The sequence below is a fragment of the Oreochromis aureus genome, linkage group 5, assembly GCF_013358895.1.
Source record: "Oreochromis aureus strain Israel breed Guangdong linkage group 5, ZZ_aureus, whole genome shotgun sequence".
NCBI lineage: Eukaryota > Metazoa > Chordata > Actinopteri > Cichliformes > Cichlidae > Oreochromis > Oreochromis aureus.
The window spans coordinates 20,071,389-20,089,272 of NC_052946.1; the positions used below are offsets into that span (position 1 = coordinate 20,071,389).

The 17,884-nt window shown below is 39.5% G+C and overlaps 3 protein-coding genes across 4 annotated transcripts; 1 reads left to right on the forward strand and 2 right to left on the reverse strand.

Annotated features, from left to right (window-relative positions):
* The first annotated feature begins 21 nt into the window (after window positions 1-21).
* On the forward strand, window positions 22-7,041 carry LOC116333804 (transmembrane protein 43). Of its 2 annotated transcripts, none has more exons than XM_031757065.2 (12): window positions 22-164; window positions 1,835-1,969; window positions 2,073-2,207; window positions 3,788-3,882; window positions 3,965-4,014; window positions 4,100-4,169; window positions 4,248-4,318; window positions 4,412-4,539; window positions 4,655-4,729; window positions 5,835-5,936; window positions 6,025-6,142; window positions 6,230-7,041. In XM_031757065.2, exons 1-12 carry the CDS (start codon window positions 147-149, stop codon window positions 6,430-6,432), a joined length of 1,200 nt encoding a protein of 399 aa, XP_031612925.1. In that variant the 5' UTR covers window positions 22-146; the 3' UTR covers window positions 6,433-7,041. The 2 variants fall into 2 exon arrangements, with proteins under 2 accessions (XP_031612925.1, XP_031612926.1); XM_031757066.2 differs by lacking the exon at window positions 22-164 and adding an exon at window positions 177-342.
* A 95-nt stretch (window positions 7,042-7,136) lies between these two features.
* On the reverse strand, window positions 7,137-11,656 carry LOC116333806 (rho-related GTP-binding protein RhoA-B). The gene is made up of 5 exons (XM_031757067.2): window positions 11,536-11,656; window positions 10,436-10,593; window positions 10,047-10,167; window positions 8,281-8,411; window positions 7,137-8,186 (listed from the first exon to the last, which is right to left on the reverse strand). The coding sequence occupies exons 2-5, from the start codon at window positions 10,589-10,591 to the stop codon at window positions 8,013-8,015; spliced, it is 582 nt and encodes a 193-aa protein (XP_031612927.1). The 5' UTR covers window positions 10,592-10,593; window positions 11,536-11,656; the 3' UTR covers window positions 7,137-8,012.
* A 3,703-nt stretch (window positions 11,657-15,359) lies between these two features.
* On the reverse strand, window positions 15,360-17,246 carry LOC116333855 (cytokine-inducible SH2-containing protein-like). The gene is made up of 3 exons (XM_031757131.2): window positions 16,894-17,246; window positions 16,171-16,327; window positions 15,360-16,057 (listed from the first exon to the last, which is right to left on the reverse strand). Exons 2-3 carry the CDS (start codon window positions 16,307-16,309, stop codon window positions 15,552-15,554), a joined length of 645 nt encoding a protein of 214 aa, XP_031612991.1. The 5' UTR covers window positions 16,310-16,327; window positions 16,894-17,246; the 3' UTR covers window positions 15,360-15,551.
* Between the last annotated feature and the right edge of the window lie 638 nt (window positions 17,247-17,884).

Consider the following 17,884-nt stretch of genomic DNA (forward strand, 5'->3'; position numbering starts at 1 on the left):
TATATTGTCTCACAAAGTCCGCCTCTCTGGGCGAGTTTCGGGATACTCCAGAGTAAAAGTGAAAGCTTACTGGCAGTTGGCGTGTCAGTTTAAGGTAGCTAGCATCTTCGTGTTCCTTGAAAGTTGACGGTCGAGAAAGTAGAGAAATGTCTTCAGCACAGACAGTAGGTGGCTCGTATAATGGTCTTTGGTTCTACTTTAAAAATGTAAACTCCTTCCGGATTTAGGTGTGCAGTTAACTTTGCTGCAGCGTTAGCACCTCAACTGCCGCGTTTTTCCAGTCAGTTTGATCTGACGAATCATTTCTAATGCTTTAATTGAGTACGTACAATGGCAACAGCGGTGAGTCGCCGTTTAGTCTTAATTTTTTCGTCCAGACATAAATATTAGATTAGGAAGTGTAAAAGGGGCGTGTCACTTTCACGCCTAAGTCATGATGGGACATGGGACCACAGGCATGTGGTCTGCCAGCAGTTTACATCCACTAATCGTGGGCATGAACGTCATAGTAATTTTGGGCTTTTAATGATTTCTTTGAACTACCCTTTTTTTTCCCCAGGGTGGAGTGATTGTACAACATACACCTTTGCTGACTTTAAAAACAAGAACTGCGTGCACAAGCGTGAAAATAATTTAGATTTTCTACAGGCGCAAGTATAAATATACACTCACTGTATTTTAGTAAGTGATGCTGAAGGTTCTTCAGTGTCTGTTAAATTGATAAACCAGGGCCTATTAACTTTACATTGGTAATCAAGATCACCTACAACTGCTAGTTTCTCAGCATAAAATGGACAGCAGTCATTGGATTGACCAGTACTGAGAAGAAAGGGGAACTCAATGATCATCTAAGAAGAAGAATTGCAGATTTACACAACTTAAGAAGGCCTCTTGAAGTCCTTTCTAAACAACAAATTTTGCTGCGAGCAGTACTGGTTCAAAGTACATGGAATAATAAAGGAGGAGGGCTACCTTTACCTCAAATCAACAGTTAGATGGTTTAAACTTGGACACAGTTGCATGATCTTAAGCAGACATCAAAGACTGTTTGGAATGGATAAAGCAGGCTAATATTAATCTCATGAAATAGCCTCCTAAAAGCCGCAACTTAAACCCTATTTGCGGTCTATGCTTAAAAACCGTGTCCATGCCAGGTAACCGACTGTTTCAAATGAATTCTACCAATTTTGTCAAAACGCATGGTCAAATTCCTAGCCAGAATTATAACAAACTTATTGAGTTATCAAAAGTGTCTAGTTGAGGTGCAACACGCTAAGAGACATTTAACCAAATATTAGTGGGGGTTTATGTATATATTTTGACCTTGTAGAGAAAATCCCAAATAAATTCCAACTTTGTGCACCCAATCCTTGTTTTTTTTAAAGTCAGTAAAGATGTATGTTGTACAATGATTACATCCTCGAAACAGAACAGTTCAAATACATAGCAGAAAGCCCAAAATTACATTCATGTCCATGATGAGTGGATATAAACTACTCACCAGAACTGCAGTTGGCTGGTACATTCACCGGATTAGTCGTAATAAATCGATCAGAGGAATGTGTGTCTTCGCTTTCTAAGATTCATGTGTTTTCATCATTCATCATGTGTTTTCTGATAAACACCTGGTGTATTATTATATATAAACCAAAAAGACAGTTTATTGTTAAGTTACTGGTTATGTCTTGTTATGGTCATGTCATTACTAAAGATTGACTATAGAAAATAACTACACACTAATCAGAAACCAAAGCTTGGTTCTGTCACTTGTATTTCTTCTATAGATTTAATTGTTGATGTCATGTTTATTTAGGTTGTTCTTATGTTTTTCCAGTTTCCAGACCAACACAAGCGTGTGTCTGCAAAGTCCAACCCTGGGTTTCTGGAGCGTTTAAGTGAAACTACAGGAGGAGCAGTTGTTGGTGTAGGACTGTTTTTCCTCTCAATTTATGTTCTCTTCACCAATGAGGTAGGAAACAGTTCCTTCTAAGCAGCTCAGATCATCATGGTCACGATAATTTAACAGCAGACTAAAGACAGCACTCTGTCTCTGTAACGGTTTCTTTGTGCAGGGACGGGCTCTGCAAACAGCAACTTCCCTGGATGAAGGTCTCTCCCAGGTTGTATCACTGGGGCCCTATATCAGCTTCGATGCACAAAATAACGGCCGTTTAGTTCACCTGTCTGCGAAGCTGCATACTGCAGAGGTGAGCTCGCCTGTATTTTGAACATTATTCTGTCCTAGCGTGTATGTGTCGGAGTCCCTGATGTGTATATTTGTTATTATGTTTTGGCTTTTTTAAAAATTGAGTTTAGTTTCTGTTAGTTTACAGAGCGTTTCAAAGGTTCTGTATTAGTTTCAGTCTTTTACTTATTATGATATGGAGGATATTTGTCTGGAGCCTTCAAATGCCTTCAGCCCGACTGTCACAGATTTGCATGACAAAATTCCAGGGGAAGATGCACTTCAAAACTTGTGCCTTCTGTATAATTTTAGAGTCCCCTACCCCTAAAATTATGGTTTCTGTAGGCCTTCAAAACGGTGTTCAGATATCAAACATCCAGATATTTTAAGGACTTCCATCATTCTGTATTTACTTGAGCTACGCACTTCTTATCAGTTCCTGATTAGAAGTGTTTTTAATCTTTTCATTTGATGAATTAAAATCAGAGCAGGGATTACACAAAGACAACACTTTGTTGACTCTCAGTCATGTCATCCAGAGTCTAACTCAACATGTGTGTTCATGCCTCATCAGGCACTCTGTGATAACAGATTTTACCAAACTGACAAGTAGACTAAAACTAAGGACAGTTCTGGAAGATGTTTTATTTTTATTTTAGTTGGCTTTAGTTTTTTTTTTTCTAGTTTTCATTGTTATTTCAGTTAGCTATTTTTTTAACCTACAGCTAATTTTACATATTTGTGTAAATATGTAATAGAAATCTTATAACCTTTGTACGTACATTTGATAAAAGAACATGCATCCATCGATCCATTACAGAGAACTGAGCAATGTTGGGGGAATCGGGTCGGGACATACTCCTTTCAGTTTAGGTGAGGAATCAGCCCGGGCAGACAACCACTCACTCACTCTGAACTCGGTGACCGATTACATGTGTTGTTCTCACATGGATCCTATTGGACATCACATAGACTTTGTTCCATGGAGCTGCCGGGTTAAAGAGTTTCTGCACTGGCTGTTTGCCTTCTCACGTGCATCTCTGTCGGGTGATGTCTAAAAAGTTCAGGGCTGCCTTAGTTAGTTTGTTTAGATAAACAGGTGGTGGTGCCTGTTATCTGGCAGTGTTTACCCTCGTATCATTGCAGAGGAGGACAAAAGAAGGTCATCTTGAGCGAGACTCAGTGAGAAATAGTGTTGTATTTATCTATGTTAAATTAATACACGACCTCAGGAGTTGTACAACATATAAATATTTTTGCTAGTATTTAATTCCATTTTTAATTTATTTTTTGTGGACATAAATGTGCCACCAGTTGGCTTCCTTGTTTTGATTCTGCAAATTTTTTATTTTTTAATCTGTATACTGAAGCTTCATATAGTTTCAGTTGTATTCTTTCATTTGTGTTTATATTAATGCATTATTGTGCTGCTACATTGTCAAACTTTGACATTGTCATGCTTAAGCATTAAGAATTTGTATGCACCATCAGCTGATAGTTATTAGTAGTAGTAGATGTGGAAATGTTGTTGTCTTCAGATAAGTGTTTTCGTATGGTTTGTTGCTTTTGCTGTTAAATATTCATGTGTCTGTGTCTGTGCAGCCCCTGTATGACCCCAACTACAAAGTGGTGGTGCATGCAGTGAAGCTGAAGCGGCAGGTGGAGATGTATCAGTGGGTGGAGTACCATGAGAGCAGGTAACACTGTTGTCAGCACTCAGGGTGGGACTGGGTGTGGACATGTTGGCTAGAATGCAGCTGACTGTACGTTTTAATTCAGGGATTACCAGGAGAACGGTGAAACCAAAACAGAAACGACATACACCTACAGTGAGTTTAATTTTTCTTTTTTGCAGTCTGTAATCTTTGGTAACAGCACAGCCTGTGTAAAGAGGTTATAACTCCTTTTTTGTAGACACTGAGTGGAAGTCAGAGTTGGTGAACAGTCGTAATTTTGATAAGGAGATTGGTCACCAGAACCCGAGGTACTAAAACATATTTGATATGATCAACTTGTGTTTGTGTGTGCATCCAGTCCATCCTCACTTCAGTCTGTGTTTCAGTGCCATGGCTGTGGAGAGTGTGATGGTGGTGTCTCCTGAAGTCCGAACTGGACCGTTGATTCTGTCTAAAGGTTTGTGTCTAAGCAAACACACAGGCACTACACAGATGCTGTGTTTCATGTGTTTGGATTTTACTACTCGGTTAATTTCCTGGTTATCCTCAGGCCTGGTGGAGCAGATAAATAACTTCCAGACACTGAGTTTGGGGGATTTTCCCGTCTTTAACTTGGACCCTTTTCTCTCTATTCATGATGACTACTTCTATCATACTACAAATCCACGCAGGCCAGAGGTGAGCATCTAGTTGTGAACGCCTCACATATAATCTCGCATATAATCAGTGTTGCACTCTGTTACATGTTATGCGTTCCACAGTTGTTGACTTTGAATTTGTTTGAATTCATGAGGTGGGTGACGTGCGGGTGAGGTTCTCCTTCGCTGGACTGAGCAGTGACAACTCACGCCACGGCCCTGCTCAAACGGTACAAGCTACAAATGACCCATCAACACATTCTCTGCCTACATTTCCACTGGGTCTTGACCGTAGTCTGTTTATAGGAGACTGATGTAGCTTCTGGATCTGAAAAGTGAATTTAGTGAATTCAGACTCCTGGTTAAAAACAAAGTCTGATTGTGTAGAAGTTTATGGAAGAGGGACCCCACTTTTCATTTCACTGTTACCCAGTAAATATTTTCCTAATAGGTTTATGGTCTCAGTTGCTAACATCAAATCTTCAGTAGAACAGTCATGAGCATGCAGTATTCTCAGTAAACTCTAACCCTTATTCCTGAGGTTGACATCACTACAGCTATGCTCATCTTTTATGTACAGTCTGTGGTCACAATCTACATGATGTTCTTATGTTGCTATTTATAACATTCAATAATCAAATATTTTATCATTAACTTGCATAAAAATCAGTTTAAGTAGTGTTTTAAATTATTATTAATACAAATAGAATTTGGATAATCAAATACTTGATAAAGTATTATAAACATTCACTGTTTGTGAGTAGGTATTAGAATATTTTGTTGGACTTTGAATAGAAAAAAAAATGAAAAATTTGTCTTTAAGTTCTGGAAACTTAGTATTGTTTTTAAGTTTTATCCATAACAGAATGACATGGGATATTTTCTTGATTGTTTTGATCTAAAAAAAACCCCATGTACTAATATAAAACTGCATATTAACTAAAAAACTGTAACTGTAAACATGTATAGAATGTACTATACTGTTAAATTAGTAAATTTACACAGTACCAAATAATCGTGGTAAAACTTTTCACAGCAGTTTTTTTGACACAGTTTAGTAGATCAACATGAGGACAGTTCTGGTCTCCTTTGGCATGCTGCTCACATTTATGGGATTATTAAAAACAGTTGTTTTGTTGTGGAAAAAGATTTATTTTCTTCAGCCAAATGTGCCGTTTATTATATTCCAACCCAAAGCCCAAAACAAACAAATGTTCAGTTTACCATGAAATATGAGCAGGAACAAATATTGTCAAAAGAGTTGCTCATTTATTTATTTATATTAGATTAAAACTAAGTCTCTACAGCTCTGCTTCACATGCTGCTGTTTTTCAGGTCAGTATTGTAGCCATGCAGAGAGGGGAGCAGCTGCTGCCATTTAAAACCAAATCAGGAGACACTCTGGAGATCCTTTATCTGGAGGAGCTCTCTGCGGAGGTCAGCGTGGGCTTCATTTCCATTTGTTGGTTTAAATTCTCTTTCTGTGTGTCTATCTGGGTAAAGCGTATTTCTGTGTTATCTGTAGGAGGTGTTTGCGAGGGAGCACCAGTTTAACAGCATGAAGACTTGGGGACTCCGGGCTGCAGGTTGGGCCCTCATGTTCCTTGGTATCCAGCTGAGCATGCAAATCATCTACACTCTGGGTAAATTAACTCTGCTGCTGTAAAGTTGTGAGTTTCATCCTTCCTTGCTTCTATTATTCATACTTCCTGTGTGCCGTGTTCCTGCAGTGGACTGGGTTCCTGTCCTTAGAGAGCTCGTGTCCATTGGACTGAAGATCTTCGCCTTGTGCGTCTCCAGCTCGCTGTCTCTTATCGTTATTGGGGTTGGCTGGTTTTTTTACCGACCATTGGTGGCAGTAGCTCTAGGAGCGCTGGCTGTTCTTCCGATGTTTCTCGCCCGCTCAGGACTTCCCGCCAAGAAGAACGCATGACTATTGAACTGATGATTATAGATTTTCTGATGGTGGGCTGCAGATGTTTTGTGCTGCCATTTTTTTTTCTTTTTCCAGTTTGTTACAGCCTGCCCAAAGGGTTGTTGTTGATTTAAACAAACAGTGTATTGGGTTTGTTTTATTTTGGTTAAATAGATTTAATCCAGGATGCATCAGTTTCACTCCAATATATTAATTTTTACTTCACCAAAGTTGTTCCTTCCATTATATGTTTGTTGTTGTTGTTTTTTTTAGCTTGAATGTTTTTCACCCAGTTAAAAATAAATGCAGTCGAATCCAAAAGTCCTGCACAAAACAGTGCTCAACACTCTTCAGAACTTTGCGTTATTAAGGTTGGAATTAATACACTGCTAAGTGAGACTGCAGTAGTTTTAGCTATGTGCATCTAATGAACTGTTTAACTGTATATTTGTTAAATACCTCTGTTTTCACTGTTTACATAGCTTTAATATAAAGCTCAGTAGGTTTAATAGTAACAAAAATTATTTGTAATCAAAAATTCAGTTCTTACATGTAAAACTGAAAACACACCAAAGAAGTGCGGTTCTCTGTTGTTCGCTTTAAATGTTGAGTAAAAGTTTGAAACTGCTTTTGGCTCATGTTTCCATTCAGGAAAAAAGATCACCTTCAACTACAGATGATTACCGATATGTGCTTTGAACAAAAAGTGATGGTAGAGGCAGTTTGACCCCCAGAAAGCCTGGGCAGGTTTATTTTTCACATTCACTGTCCTGATCAGTAAACATCTTGGCTGTCAGTTTTTAACAACTATTAACGGGATTCATTGACAAGCTTGTGTGCACTCAGGCTCAACCCAATCCATAATGTTCACCATAAGCTGAGGAGCCTAAAGCATAGACTGGCCTTCAATTTTCCTCACTATTGCATAAAGTTGAATTCTGTCCCTAGGTAGGGCTTTAATTCATTAGTTCAGTTTAATTCTGTGTTCAATCAAGTGATGCAAGTTATCCAGATTCTTACAAAGTAATTTATTACACAAAACACTAAGTTTCCATTTGCATTTTAGCAAAAAGATTTTCCAGTCTCGCATTGTGCATGTGATCATAATGCAGATTTGTTTATGAAGCACACAAACAAATTTTGACTGTGTGTGCATTAGTTTGTCAATAATTAAAGGACTACGGGTCACAGTGAGCAGGTACTTCAACCCTAGTTGGCTGTGGAAACATTCCTCTGATCAGCTCGCAGGGCTTAAGCACTTAACTGCAATTGGCAGGCTGACACCACGGTTCCCCCGCTGACCTTTTTAATTACACAGAATGTGTGGATAAAGGAAGTTTGATTATTATGGCAAATTTACTTTTGCTTAAGTACAAAAAAAAGTATTTTCCATAACTTCAAAGTTGAATACTGACAGAACCTGACTAGTTTTGCTTAAGACCAAAAACAAATAAAGAAAGAAAAGAAAAGAAAAGTAAAAGCATTACACCTTTAGTAAAAACTGGGGAGAACAGTCTTTTGGGTGGGTGTGTTTGGGGGGTAGGTTTGACCTAATTCTCCTTCTTTCCCCCTCCAGGAAGCAGTCCTCATGCCTCCTTTTACAGTAGGACGCATTTATTGCTCTTCTTTCCCCGCCTGGCCTGTAGTGCAGCCCTGGTAGCCATCTCGAATACTTCCCTCACACCATCCTTTGTTTTTGCAGAGCACTCCATGTATCCAAAGGCACCAATCCTGTTAGCCATGTCCCGCCCATCCTCAGGTTTAACGGGTTCCTAAAATAAATATAAAGATCAAGAAGCAATGTTAGGAAAAAATCTTTTACTGACAAAGTTTGTTTGTTTTCTTGCTCAGGGCGTTAAGTTTTACCTGCTTCATTTTGGCAAGTTCCCTCCGAGTGTGCTCATCATTACGCAGATCCTTTTTGTTTCCCACCAGTATAATGGGAACATTAGGACAGAAGTGTTTCACCTCAGGGGTCCACTTCTCAGGGATGTTCTCTGAATAAGGAGACAAATATAGCAGCATTCAAAGCAGAGACACATGGCTGTTGATTATTTTCCTAATGGATTACTGTTGCTCTGTAACCCAGCAGGAAAACTCTAATGATCACAGACTCCTACAGGCTAAGAGGATGTTTAACATGTTGTTCTGTGCAAACAATGCAAAAATAAATAAAATGCTGATATTTGGCAGCAAGCAGAAATTAAACGATTATTTGTCTTAAACAGTTAGTGTATGACCAAAATCACTATCAGTGACTTTTCTTTTAACTTGTAAAAGTTGCATCTCTGGACTGTATGCGAGATAAGGTGGCGTGAACTTGAATAAAGAGGAGTAGATACTTTAGAGGGAGAAACTTGAGGGCAAGGTGTTGTAATGGTACAGATCACATGATAAATGTGCGTCCACTGTGATGTACAGAGGAGAGCAAACAGAGACTCATGGTGGGAGACTGTAATAACATGACTCCGTGTCCAACAGCTGTTTTCTATGTTTCTCATTCTTAATATTAGATTACTAAAGCTATGACCAAATCTCAAGAATTTCCATCAGTCTTTTTACAGTGAAAAACTCTCTTTTCTCATTACCAATGGCACTGCAAGTGCTCAAGCCATTATTTACAATAAATATATACATATAGTTTTTTAAAAATAGTGGCTCCATAGTGTTATGGTTTACACATTCATCAGGAAAGACATCCAGTGAATCTGCCAAATCAAACATGCGGGGCTACCCGCTGTGGTGACCCCATGTGAATGAAAGGAGCAGCTATAAGTATCCTGTAGCATCTAGTACTCTTCGTCTTATTCCTGGCAAGATTACTGTGACATTATTGTCAATACTCCTTCTTACCCTGGTACTGGTTCAAAACGCAGCTGCTACTGTTAAATAGAATAGAATTCAACTTTATTGTCATTGCACATGCACAGGTACAGGGCAACGAAATGCAGCAAATATATATATATGGTAATAATATAGTGCATAACTCCTCCCTCTTCTGTATTACCATCTTATTTCTGATACAGTTTTTTTATGGAAACCCTTGCATTTAAACATTTACATTTAAAAGAGAAGCTGATCTGATAAAACAAACAAATGGGAAGTAAAAACATTTTTCTCTGAATTTTCACGCCAATATTTGAATCCTGAATTTGTCTTTTATGTGCTACACAAGGGAAAGACCTTTAATAGAGTAGGGGTAACTAGATGGTGGAAGTAACTAGAAGATGTTCAAAAATCATCTTTAACCACCAATGAAAACACAAAGAAGTGGCCCACATAAGAGTTTCAGATTTCAAAATGAGCTCCAGAGCTTTTAAGTCAAGGTGAGCCTTCTATAAACCTTTTTTTTTTTTTTGCAATAATCCCCTGTTGGGAAATTACTCTCTGCACCCATTCACTCAGTGAAGCAGTGGGCAGCCACCAATCCAGCGCCCAGGGAGCAGTGTGTAGGGATGGTACCTTGATCAGGGTAGCCGTTCAGTGGATTTGAACCCCCGACCTTCTGATCATGGGGCGAACACTCTACCTACCAAACCTCCCCTCCCACAAAGCCTTTGGTGGTTTGGTCATAATAATTTAAAGTTAAAAACGTGCTGCAACATTGCGGAGTCTCCTCTGTTTTTACTTACCAAGACTGTCAGGGCTGTCAATGGAGAAACACATGAGAATGACATCAGTGTCTGGATAGGAGAGTGGACGTAGTCTGTCATAGTCCTCTTGACCTGCTGTATCCCAGAGTGCTAACTCGACCTGCCAAAAGTGTTTAGAAGCTGAAATATCTTCGAGCAGTGCACAGTTGATAGTAGGTGGGCAGGTCAGACAATTAATTTTGCCAATAAGCTGAACTCAATCTGCTCAATAATTTAAACTTGTGCAGGTTAGACTAGATCTTACACGTCGGTCTTCTGGGAAAATTAACTGCCCACCCTGGTCTATAGGTTTAGCATTACATGAGTGCAGCCACTAGAGTCCTACAGTTACATAACACCGATTCTGGGAAGAAATAAATGCTGCTTACCTGTTTGCTATCAACTTCAATGTCAGCAACGTAGTTCTCAAACACTGTGGGCACGTAGACTTCTGGAAATTGGTCCTTACTGAACACGATGAGCAAACAGGTCTTCCCACAGGCTCCATCTCCCACTATGACCAGCTTTTTCCTGATTGCTGCCATAGCTTCAGGAAAAAGAGATAGAAAATGATTAAAACACGTGAACGTGTCTATATCAGAGTGGGTAACTTTATTTTATTACACTGAAGCATTGTGCAACTTTCTAACACTATGCCTGTGATAAACGATGAACTGCCAGCAACCTTAAGCTGTAATGGCAAAGCCCAAACAAAATAACACCGGGGCTAACTGTACAGCTTTCTGCGACAATATCATCACCATCACGGGTTTTCATGGTCCACTGATCAGCCATACTGTATATACTGTGAAGGGCCCATCGCGACATAGCTGTCTTACAAATTAAGAGTCATACAGTGAAGCCCTCTACCGTGATGTTACGTTTCCGCTCCGGTGTCTCTGACCCACCCCGGCATCAAGCTCGAACAAAAAAATACACATACATATCCCGTCAAACACTTATTCCATCACTATAAGAACATTGGCCGTATTAACATGTAAATGTATGTCAGCAAAATATAACTAGGACCCCGCAGTGGTGTTTGACCCAGATTTAGTCTAGGAGGATGTTGTGTTTACTGAAGCTAGCTAATCACCGAGCGTTAGCTTAGCCGGATGTGTGTGTCCTGTAAGCTCAATTTGAATGTTTACGATATTAGTCGGAGGTGCTACAGTGAATGCGTACAACACGTGTGATATAATGTACTCAGGTTGTGTTTGTGGTTTGTTTCTAGCTGCTGAGCCGGAATCGTTGCTTCTCCTTTCAGTAACAAACCGGCACCGGTTTAGCCAGCTAGGCTAGATAGCTAGACTTAGCTTAGCATAACGGAAGTCTATACGACTTTATCGGTCCGTTAGCTCACTAGCTAGGCTAGGAGAAATATTGGTGAAGATACACAGATTTATAGTGAGAACAATAGTATAATTACCCAAAATAAGTGTTAGAAAATATAACAGCTACAGGATTCTCAAAAATATTTCCAACTCACCAAGTTATTAGTTTAAAATCTACTCAAATGAAGCCCAAGTAGTGCTTTGTTAGCTTCCGCCGCTGCTTCTTTACTGTGTGCCGCTGCTGAAGGATTAACAGGAGGGAAGTGAGGGGGTGGGGACAGCACAGCAATGCACTACAGTACAACAACATAATTCTCAATAATAATACTACTACTAATAATAATAACAGCAACAACAATAATAATAATATCACAGTTTTAATCAATACTTGTACACAGCAACAAAAAATAACACATTTTTCTTTTAATTTAGAGCTTTTTATATATTAGATTAAACACGCATGTTATATATAAGGTGGGACAGAGTACCATATTCTTATTGTTTTTTTCGTATTTTACTTTCTGTTATTGAAATTTACATTTTCTATATTAAACTTGACCAGACAGCATCATTATAAAATTTTCAATTAGTCCACTGATTATAACTGCATGACTGTAGGGACAGAGTGATAGGAATAGAAAAGCAGGAACTGACACTCAAACCTGCAATTATGTCTTCAAACTGCAACATCAACATTGTCAATAACATTTTATTACAAAGATCTGCCTGAGTTGTCATTATCATCATCAACTCCTTACATTTTTCTTTCATGTGATACAATTTTTAAAATTCGTCCAATATTTGAAGTTTGAGGAGGATGTGTCTTTTCATGCACTAAGAATCCTTGCAACTGTGATTGCCCTTACTTTCATCACCGCAAAATTGTATTTCAATGCTGCGGGTGGGACTGATTGGCCTACCAATACACATAATTTTGGTGATAAGGGTGTTATCAAATTTATCCATATCTGAACTTCTGAAAGGGATATACCTGCTTATATTTCCAAGTAGCATGTGCTAATGTTTGCATGTCTAGTTTACAGGTCCAACATAGGTCGTTGGACGTTACACTCATTCTATGAAGTTTAGAGGGAGTAAAATAAAAACTGTGTATTAGTTTATATTGCATGGATTTTCTCTCTACCTCTTTTATGTATTTATGGATGAGCAATATCAGAAATGAGTACGTCAGAGGGACAGCTGAGATTGAGCACTTTGGAAACAAAGTTAGAGGTAAGGCTGAGATACTCTGGACATGTGCAAAGGGGGGATAGTGAATATATTGTACTCCATAACATAATGAATATGGAAATGTGAGGCAGGAAGAAAAGAGAGAGTGATCACACACATATCATCGATATAGTCAAGGTGGATATGCAGAGGGTTGGGATGACACAGGAGGATCCTGGGAATGAGGTGAGATGGATCCAGATGAGCCACTGTGGCGACCCCTAAAGGCAGGAGCCAAAAACAGTGAAAGCAGTTCACTGCCCAATAAGGTAACCTTGGGGTTTGGTTTCGAGCTCGACTGATTGATATTACCCATCTATCAGTATTCGCATGTATAATGGCAGATAGATAAACTGTAAAAATTAAAGGACAGACAAGAGAAACACCCTTCAACCCGGTTCTGAGTGTTGATGTTTCATAGTTTGTCCACCAGAGGTAACTTCCTGTTGGAAACACCTGTTTTGAAGTCTGCAAACAATGACAACAAAATGATCCGAGCAGTGGGGCAAAGAGTAAGGCCGGGATTACACTTTCCATGTCCATGAGTCCACTAGGGTCAGCGTGACGTAAATTTCATCATCAGACTGTGAGTACGAGGGTCAGTGTGGTTGTCTACGTGCCTGCCTGTTTTTTGTTTATATTACAGCGCATCAACTATGCATGCACCCAAGGCCATGGACTTTTAAGTGGACTTCAGAGAAATATAATAAATAATGGCTGGTTGGCTGTCGGGTCTCCAGCTGTCTGTGTTCATGTCTGCAGTGGAGAATAATCAGGGTATATAATGAGTAAATAATAACTACACATGACAAGCATTGTGGAAATCTGTTTATTTTTTGTGAGTCTGAAATGAAAATAATATAAGCTGATATTTCAGAATATCATAATTTTCAAATAATCAAATATCAGTATCCTTATCAGTCTTAGAAAAAATCTAACTTTGTTGGATTTCGAGTAAAAATCAATTGCTGGGTTTCAGTTTTGTTTCTGGAATATTAACTGGATTTAGTGTGCTAACTGATTTTTGATAGGTAATGCTGCAGCATTTTTAAATAATCCTAAACTATTTTAGGCGTGCGCGACATGAAAGTCAATGGATCGACTAAATATCCTTTTCAATAGGCTACAGGCGCCGTTAGCCTGACAGCGTGAAACTGAAGCAGGAAAAATGGAGTTCTCCAAGGGTGACGTGCCAAAATGTTTTCTGTGATACGATCACTTCTAATAAATCTGCTTCACAGCTTTGAGATCCAGAGATAAAGTTCAGCCCATCAATGCTCTCATGTCAGTGGATATGAAGTCTCATTTTTCCATGACAGCACTGTGTTCACGCTGTTATACACTTTTGTAAAGACTACAAAAAACATGAGCATCTTATAAAGTCTGATTTAAGGATTTTAGAGTACAGTATAGTAGAAGTCTGATCTTTATTCAATCACAGTAATTTTACTGCATATAGAAATTACAGAAAAATTACTGTAAAATCCAATTACAGCAACTTTATTGTAAATGCAATTACAGCATTTACAGAAGGTTTCTTTGCTGTAAAAAGTGTTTACAGCTGCCAGTAAGAATTTACTGTAGAATATACTGTTTACAGAGCATTTTACATGACTTATCTGTATCATGAGTATTAATGTATCTGATCCTTTAAGTTCATTTACTTTAGTCACTACTTAAATAGAATTTTAAATTTTAATGGAGTATTTTTACACTGAGGTGCTGCAACATTTACTTCAACCTGAGCTCTCCTTCTGTGTCAGCATATAGCTCTTAAATGGCATATGGCTTCATTTAATATTGCAGTAAATCCTAATGAAAGAGCGTCATTCTGATAAATATAAATGTGATCTCGATAGAGATTTTGTTCTGCTTATCCCGATCATTTAACTGTGGCTTGAGAAATGATTTAAGCCTTTCGGCTGCAGGTTGGAGCAGAAAGGCACACAAACAGAGAGCGAGCTGGCAGTGCAGCAGTGTATTAATAACTGCAGCGCTTACTCTAATCCCGATAAGAGGCTTTTTCTGCGCTGCTCAGTTCCAACTCGTGGAAACGAACTCAGATGCGCTTCCATGAAAACAGTAATACCTCATTTATCGGTGTGCTCAAGTGACCAGTAATTCAGAAGAGGGGAGGGAGGGAAAGACACACAAACACACAACAGTTGGAAAAACAAACATTTCCGAGATTTAATTCTCAGAAATGGTATTTATAATCCTCTTCTACAAGCTACAAACAGTCCCTCTTTGTTGGCTTTTGCATTTGTTGAAGAGCTTTGATTTGTTTGTGTTTCCTTTCTGGAAATGAAAGATGTCAGATTTCTGTCAGGATTGTGAACATTAAAGAAGTACACATTACATTATATGCACACACTGAATTTATAGCAGAACGGCGGGACTCTGGGTACAGACTCTGCGTGGTTCCTTTATGTGTCTCACATGTTGTTTTGTCTCTTTTTGCAGTTTACACATCTGTTTGTGTATATTTTGGAGTTTTAATCTCTTCCACTGGGCTTAGAGAAAAACAGTTTTTGTTAAGCTATGAAACCCCAAATTGTTCCTGTCATCTCTGCTAGAGCATCAAAGCACAGAGTAGCTGTTTTCTTCACTGATTTATTATTTATAAGTGGAGGCTGCCTTATTGAAGAACACTCGAAACAGCTGGTTTAGGAGCTGCTTTCTTCCTACTGGGCCACAAAATTAAAAAAAAGAAAGAAGGAAAGAAAACAACACATATTGGCATTGCACATTTCACAGTAAATAATTGAATATTTATTGAAGAATACCAGCGGCAGTGCAGTAAGAATAAGCTCATTCATGAGCAGTGAGGTCAAGAGTGGTTTATTATACATAAATATATCAAAGAGTCCCCGATTCACAGTATGCGCTCAACGGCGCGACCATGTTCCAGTCTGATTGTCCTGTCTCTGAGGGGCAGGTATTATATCGAGAAAGGATAGTCCTGCAAGTAGAAGAGCAGAGGCTTTGGGAGGGGCAGCTGGTTGGGGCAGTTTGTGTGCCTGTTGATGGCGAGGCGTGTCAGGTGCTGCAAAGAAGGGAAAACCTCTAGTTTGTGAAGCGGGTGCTTCAGCTTCAGGGGTACTCCACTGTCTTTAGCTGCGTGCTGGGAAGGGTCAGGTTCCATTTGGGGGTGAATGTCACTGGATGTCTGGTCCTGTGCTGCGTGGCCTGAGCTGGTGTAGTGCTGTATAAGGCTAGGAACATCTGGGAAGGACTGCAGCTGAGGCAGGCCAGGGGAGACAGAGTCTAGCCAGAAACAGCCCTTGCTGTACTCTATACGCACGCTGGTAGGTCCACAGCGAGTCTTCACTGACAGAGCCAGCATGTACTGTGGATGGCTGCTGTCCCGCACCAGGAATGTGCCTTCAGACTTTGTGAGGAGAGCTTCCCGAGCTTTACTCGCTGAGATGGGACCCCAGTACCAACCTGGGGAAAAAGACAGTTTAGTTATTAGTGTTTTTGTTTTGTTTTTCAATAGCCACATGGACATTGAATCTGGAAGTGTTTAAATGTGAAATAAAATCAGGCGGCTGGCGTACCAGAAGTCTGCAGATACTGGAAGGTGGTGGTGATGCAGCGGAGGTCATCTGCTGGGTCCCAGGATGGAGGCGCAGGATCCGAGCAGGATGACTTTCTTTGTTCCTCATGATGGAAAATGGTCACCGCCCGAGCAACCATTGCTGACCGACAGCGCACCTGTGGAGACGATGATGACATGTAGGAAAATTAACTAAGAGATCATCTGAAAGATATTCCCTTAATTAATGCGGATTGAGTTGCTTATGTCAAATATGTCTGTCCCAAATCTCCCAGAAGTGTTAACTGGTTGGAGATCTGTCGACACTCCACCACCCCACAGATGAAAGCATAATAATGATGAAAGTGACCATTCCCATCAGGACAACGGGAAAAGCGACCAGTCAGAACAACTTTGTGCTTATTTACAGTGAAGCCTCCCTCTAAGGTTACAAACAGGGTCCCCTCACCGCAGGGTTAAAAAAGACACCCATCTATATTTACACACACACACACACACACACACACACACACACACACACACACACACACACACACACACACACACACACAACTCAAATAAATGTGCCAATTCAGTTACGCTGAATCGAGCTTTATTTATACTGCGCCAGTTCATACTAAGTCGCGTCTTCATCTTATTTTGTACCTTACTTTGTAACATAAAGAGTGTCATAAGAATCATGCATACCGCATAATTACCGAAATCATATTAGAAATGATCTTACCTCAAATCAGGAAAAACCATAAGGATTGAAACCAGCGTGAAAACAGCCCTGCAGTGAGTATTTAAGGACCCAAGCAGAGGGGCTGACAGCGAGAAAAAAATAAAATAATAAACGTTCCTCCAAAGTTTTCGCTTCAGTCCTCTAAAATGATTCAAATATGTATAAGCGTGCTGAGCGCTGGATGTGCGATTGAAGCGCTCCCCTCCCTGAGTGAGGCGCAGAGGAGACAGCAGCTCGGTTCAGCCGGACTCACCGAGGTTCCCGGAATCTGTTTCCAAGAAAGGTTTTGTGTTTCAACGCCCGCAGGGACACAAGAGCCGCCCGCTGCTGGCAACCGCTACATCGGACTCCGTCAATAAGCACAACTTCCGCCACACCTTTCAAAATAAGATGTAAGAGAACCGCTCAGCTCTTTTAACTAAATGAATGAATGGCAGCGGAACCGCAACGAGCTGACGAGCGCATTGTTTGCTGTCACGGCTTCAGGATTTAGTTTTCGTTTTCATTTAGTTTTGATTCATTTTTATTGTTATAATTAGTTAATTTTTTTAACACTGAGGTCCAGATTAAATAAAATCTCAGAAATAACAGTTATAGAAGTTTGTTTCCGCCACTGACGTTTTCTTTTCTTTATTTAGAAAAACACATATTTGTTTGTATATCTGACTTACTAACTGACTTACACGATTTCATGAAACCATACACTGTGCCAGCATTAAGTGTATTTTGTAATACACTTATTAACCTCTTATTTTGAAAGCTTCCGGTAATGTTCAGGTAACCATGCTGGGTTTGATAAGTACTGCTGTCATGTTCGAAGGAAATATTGTTTATCTAGAATTATTCTGCACACGACTGTGATATTATGCAATAACGACTTTAAGTGTGCAGACTGTAGTTATTATCTTATTGTATGACACTCGGTGAATATTATCTAGTAATCCAAACTGTGCAGCATGTTAGTATTTAATTCCTCTGCTCTTTATTTCTG

What these genes read in the sequence shown, in the direction of transcription:
- LOC116333806 (XM_031757067.2), bottom strand. Translation starts at nt 10,591, where the DNA reads ATGGCAGCAATCAGGAAAAAGCTGGTCATAGTGGGAGATGGAGCCTGT. An exon ending in TTGAAGTTGATAGCAAACAG is followed by an intron (nt 10,168 to 10,435) that starts GTAAGCAGCATT and finishes CACTTTTGGCAG; the next exon opens with GTCGAGTTAGCACTCTGGGA. An exon ending in TGACAGCCCTGACAGTCTTG is followed by an intron (nt 8,412 to 10,046) that starts GTAAGTAAAAAC and finishes CTCCTTATTCAG; the next exon opens with AGAACATCCCTGAGAAGTGG.
- LOC116333804 (XM_031757065.2), top strand. An exon ending in GTGGAGTACCATGAGAGCAG is followed by an intron (nt 3,883 to 3,964) that starts GTAACACTGTTG and finishes GTTTTAATTCAG; the next exon opens with GGATTACCAGGAGAACGGTG. An exon ending in ATTGGTCACCAGAACCCGAG is followed by an intron (nt 4,170 to 4,247) that starts GTACTAAAACAT and finishes TCTGTGTTTCAG; the next exon opens with TGCCATGGCTGTGGAGAGTG.
- LOC116333855 (XM_031757131.2), bottom strand. Translation starts at nt 16,309, where the DNA reads ATGGTTGCTCGGGCGGTGACCATTTTCCATCATGAGGAACAAAGAAAG. An exon ending in CCAGTATCTGCAGACTTCTG is followed by an intron (nt 16,058 to 16,170) that starts GTACGCCAGCCG and finishes CTTTTTCCCCAG; the next exon opens with GTTGGTACTGGGGTCCCATC.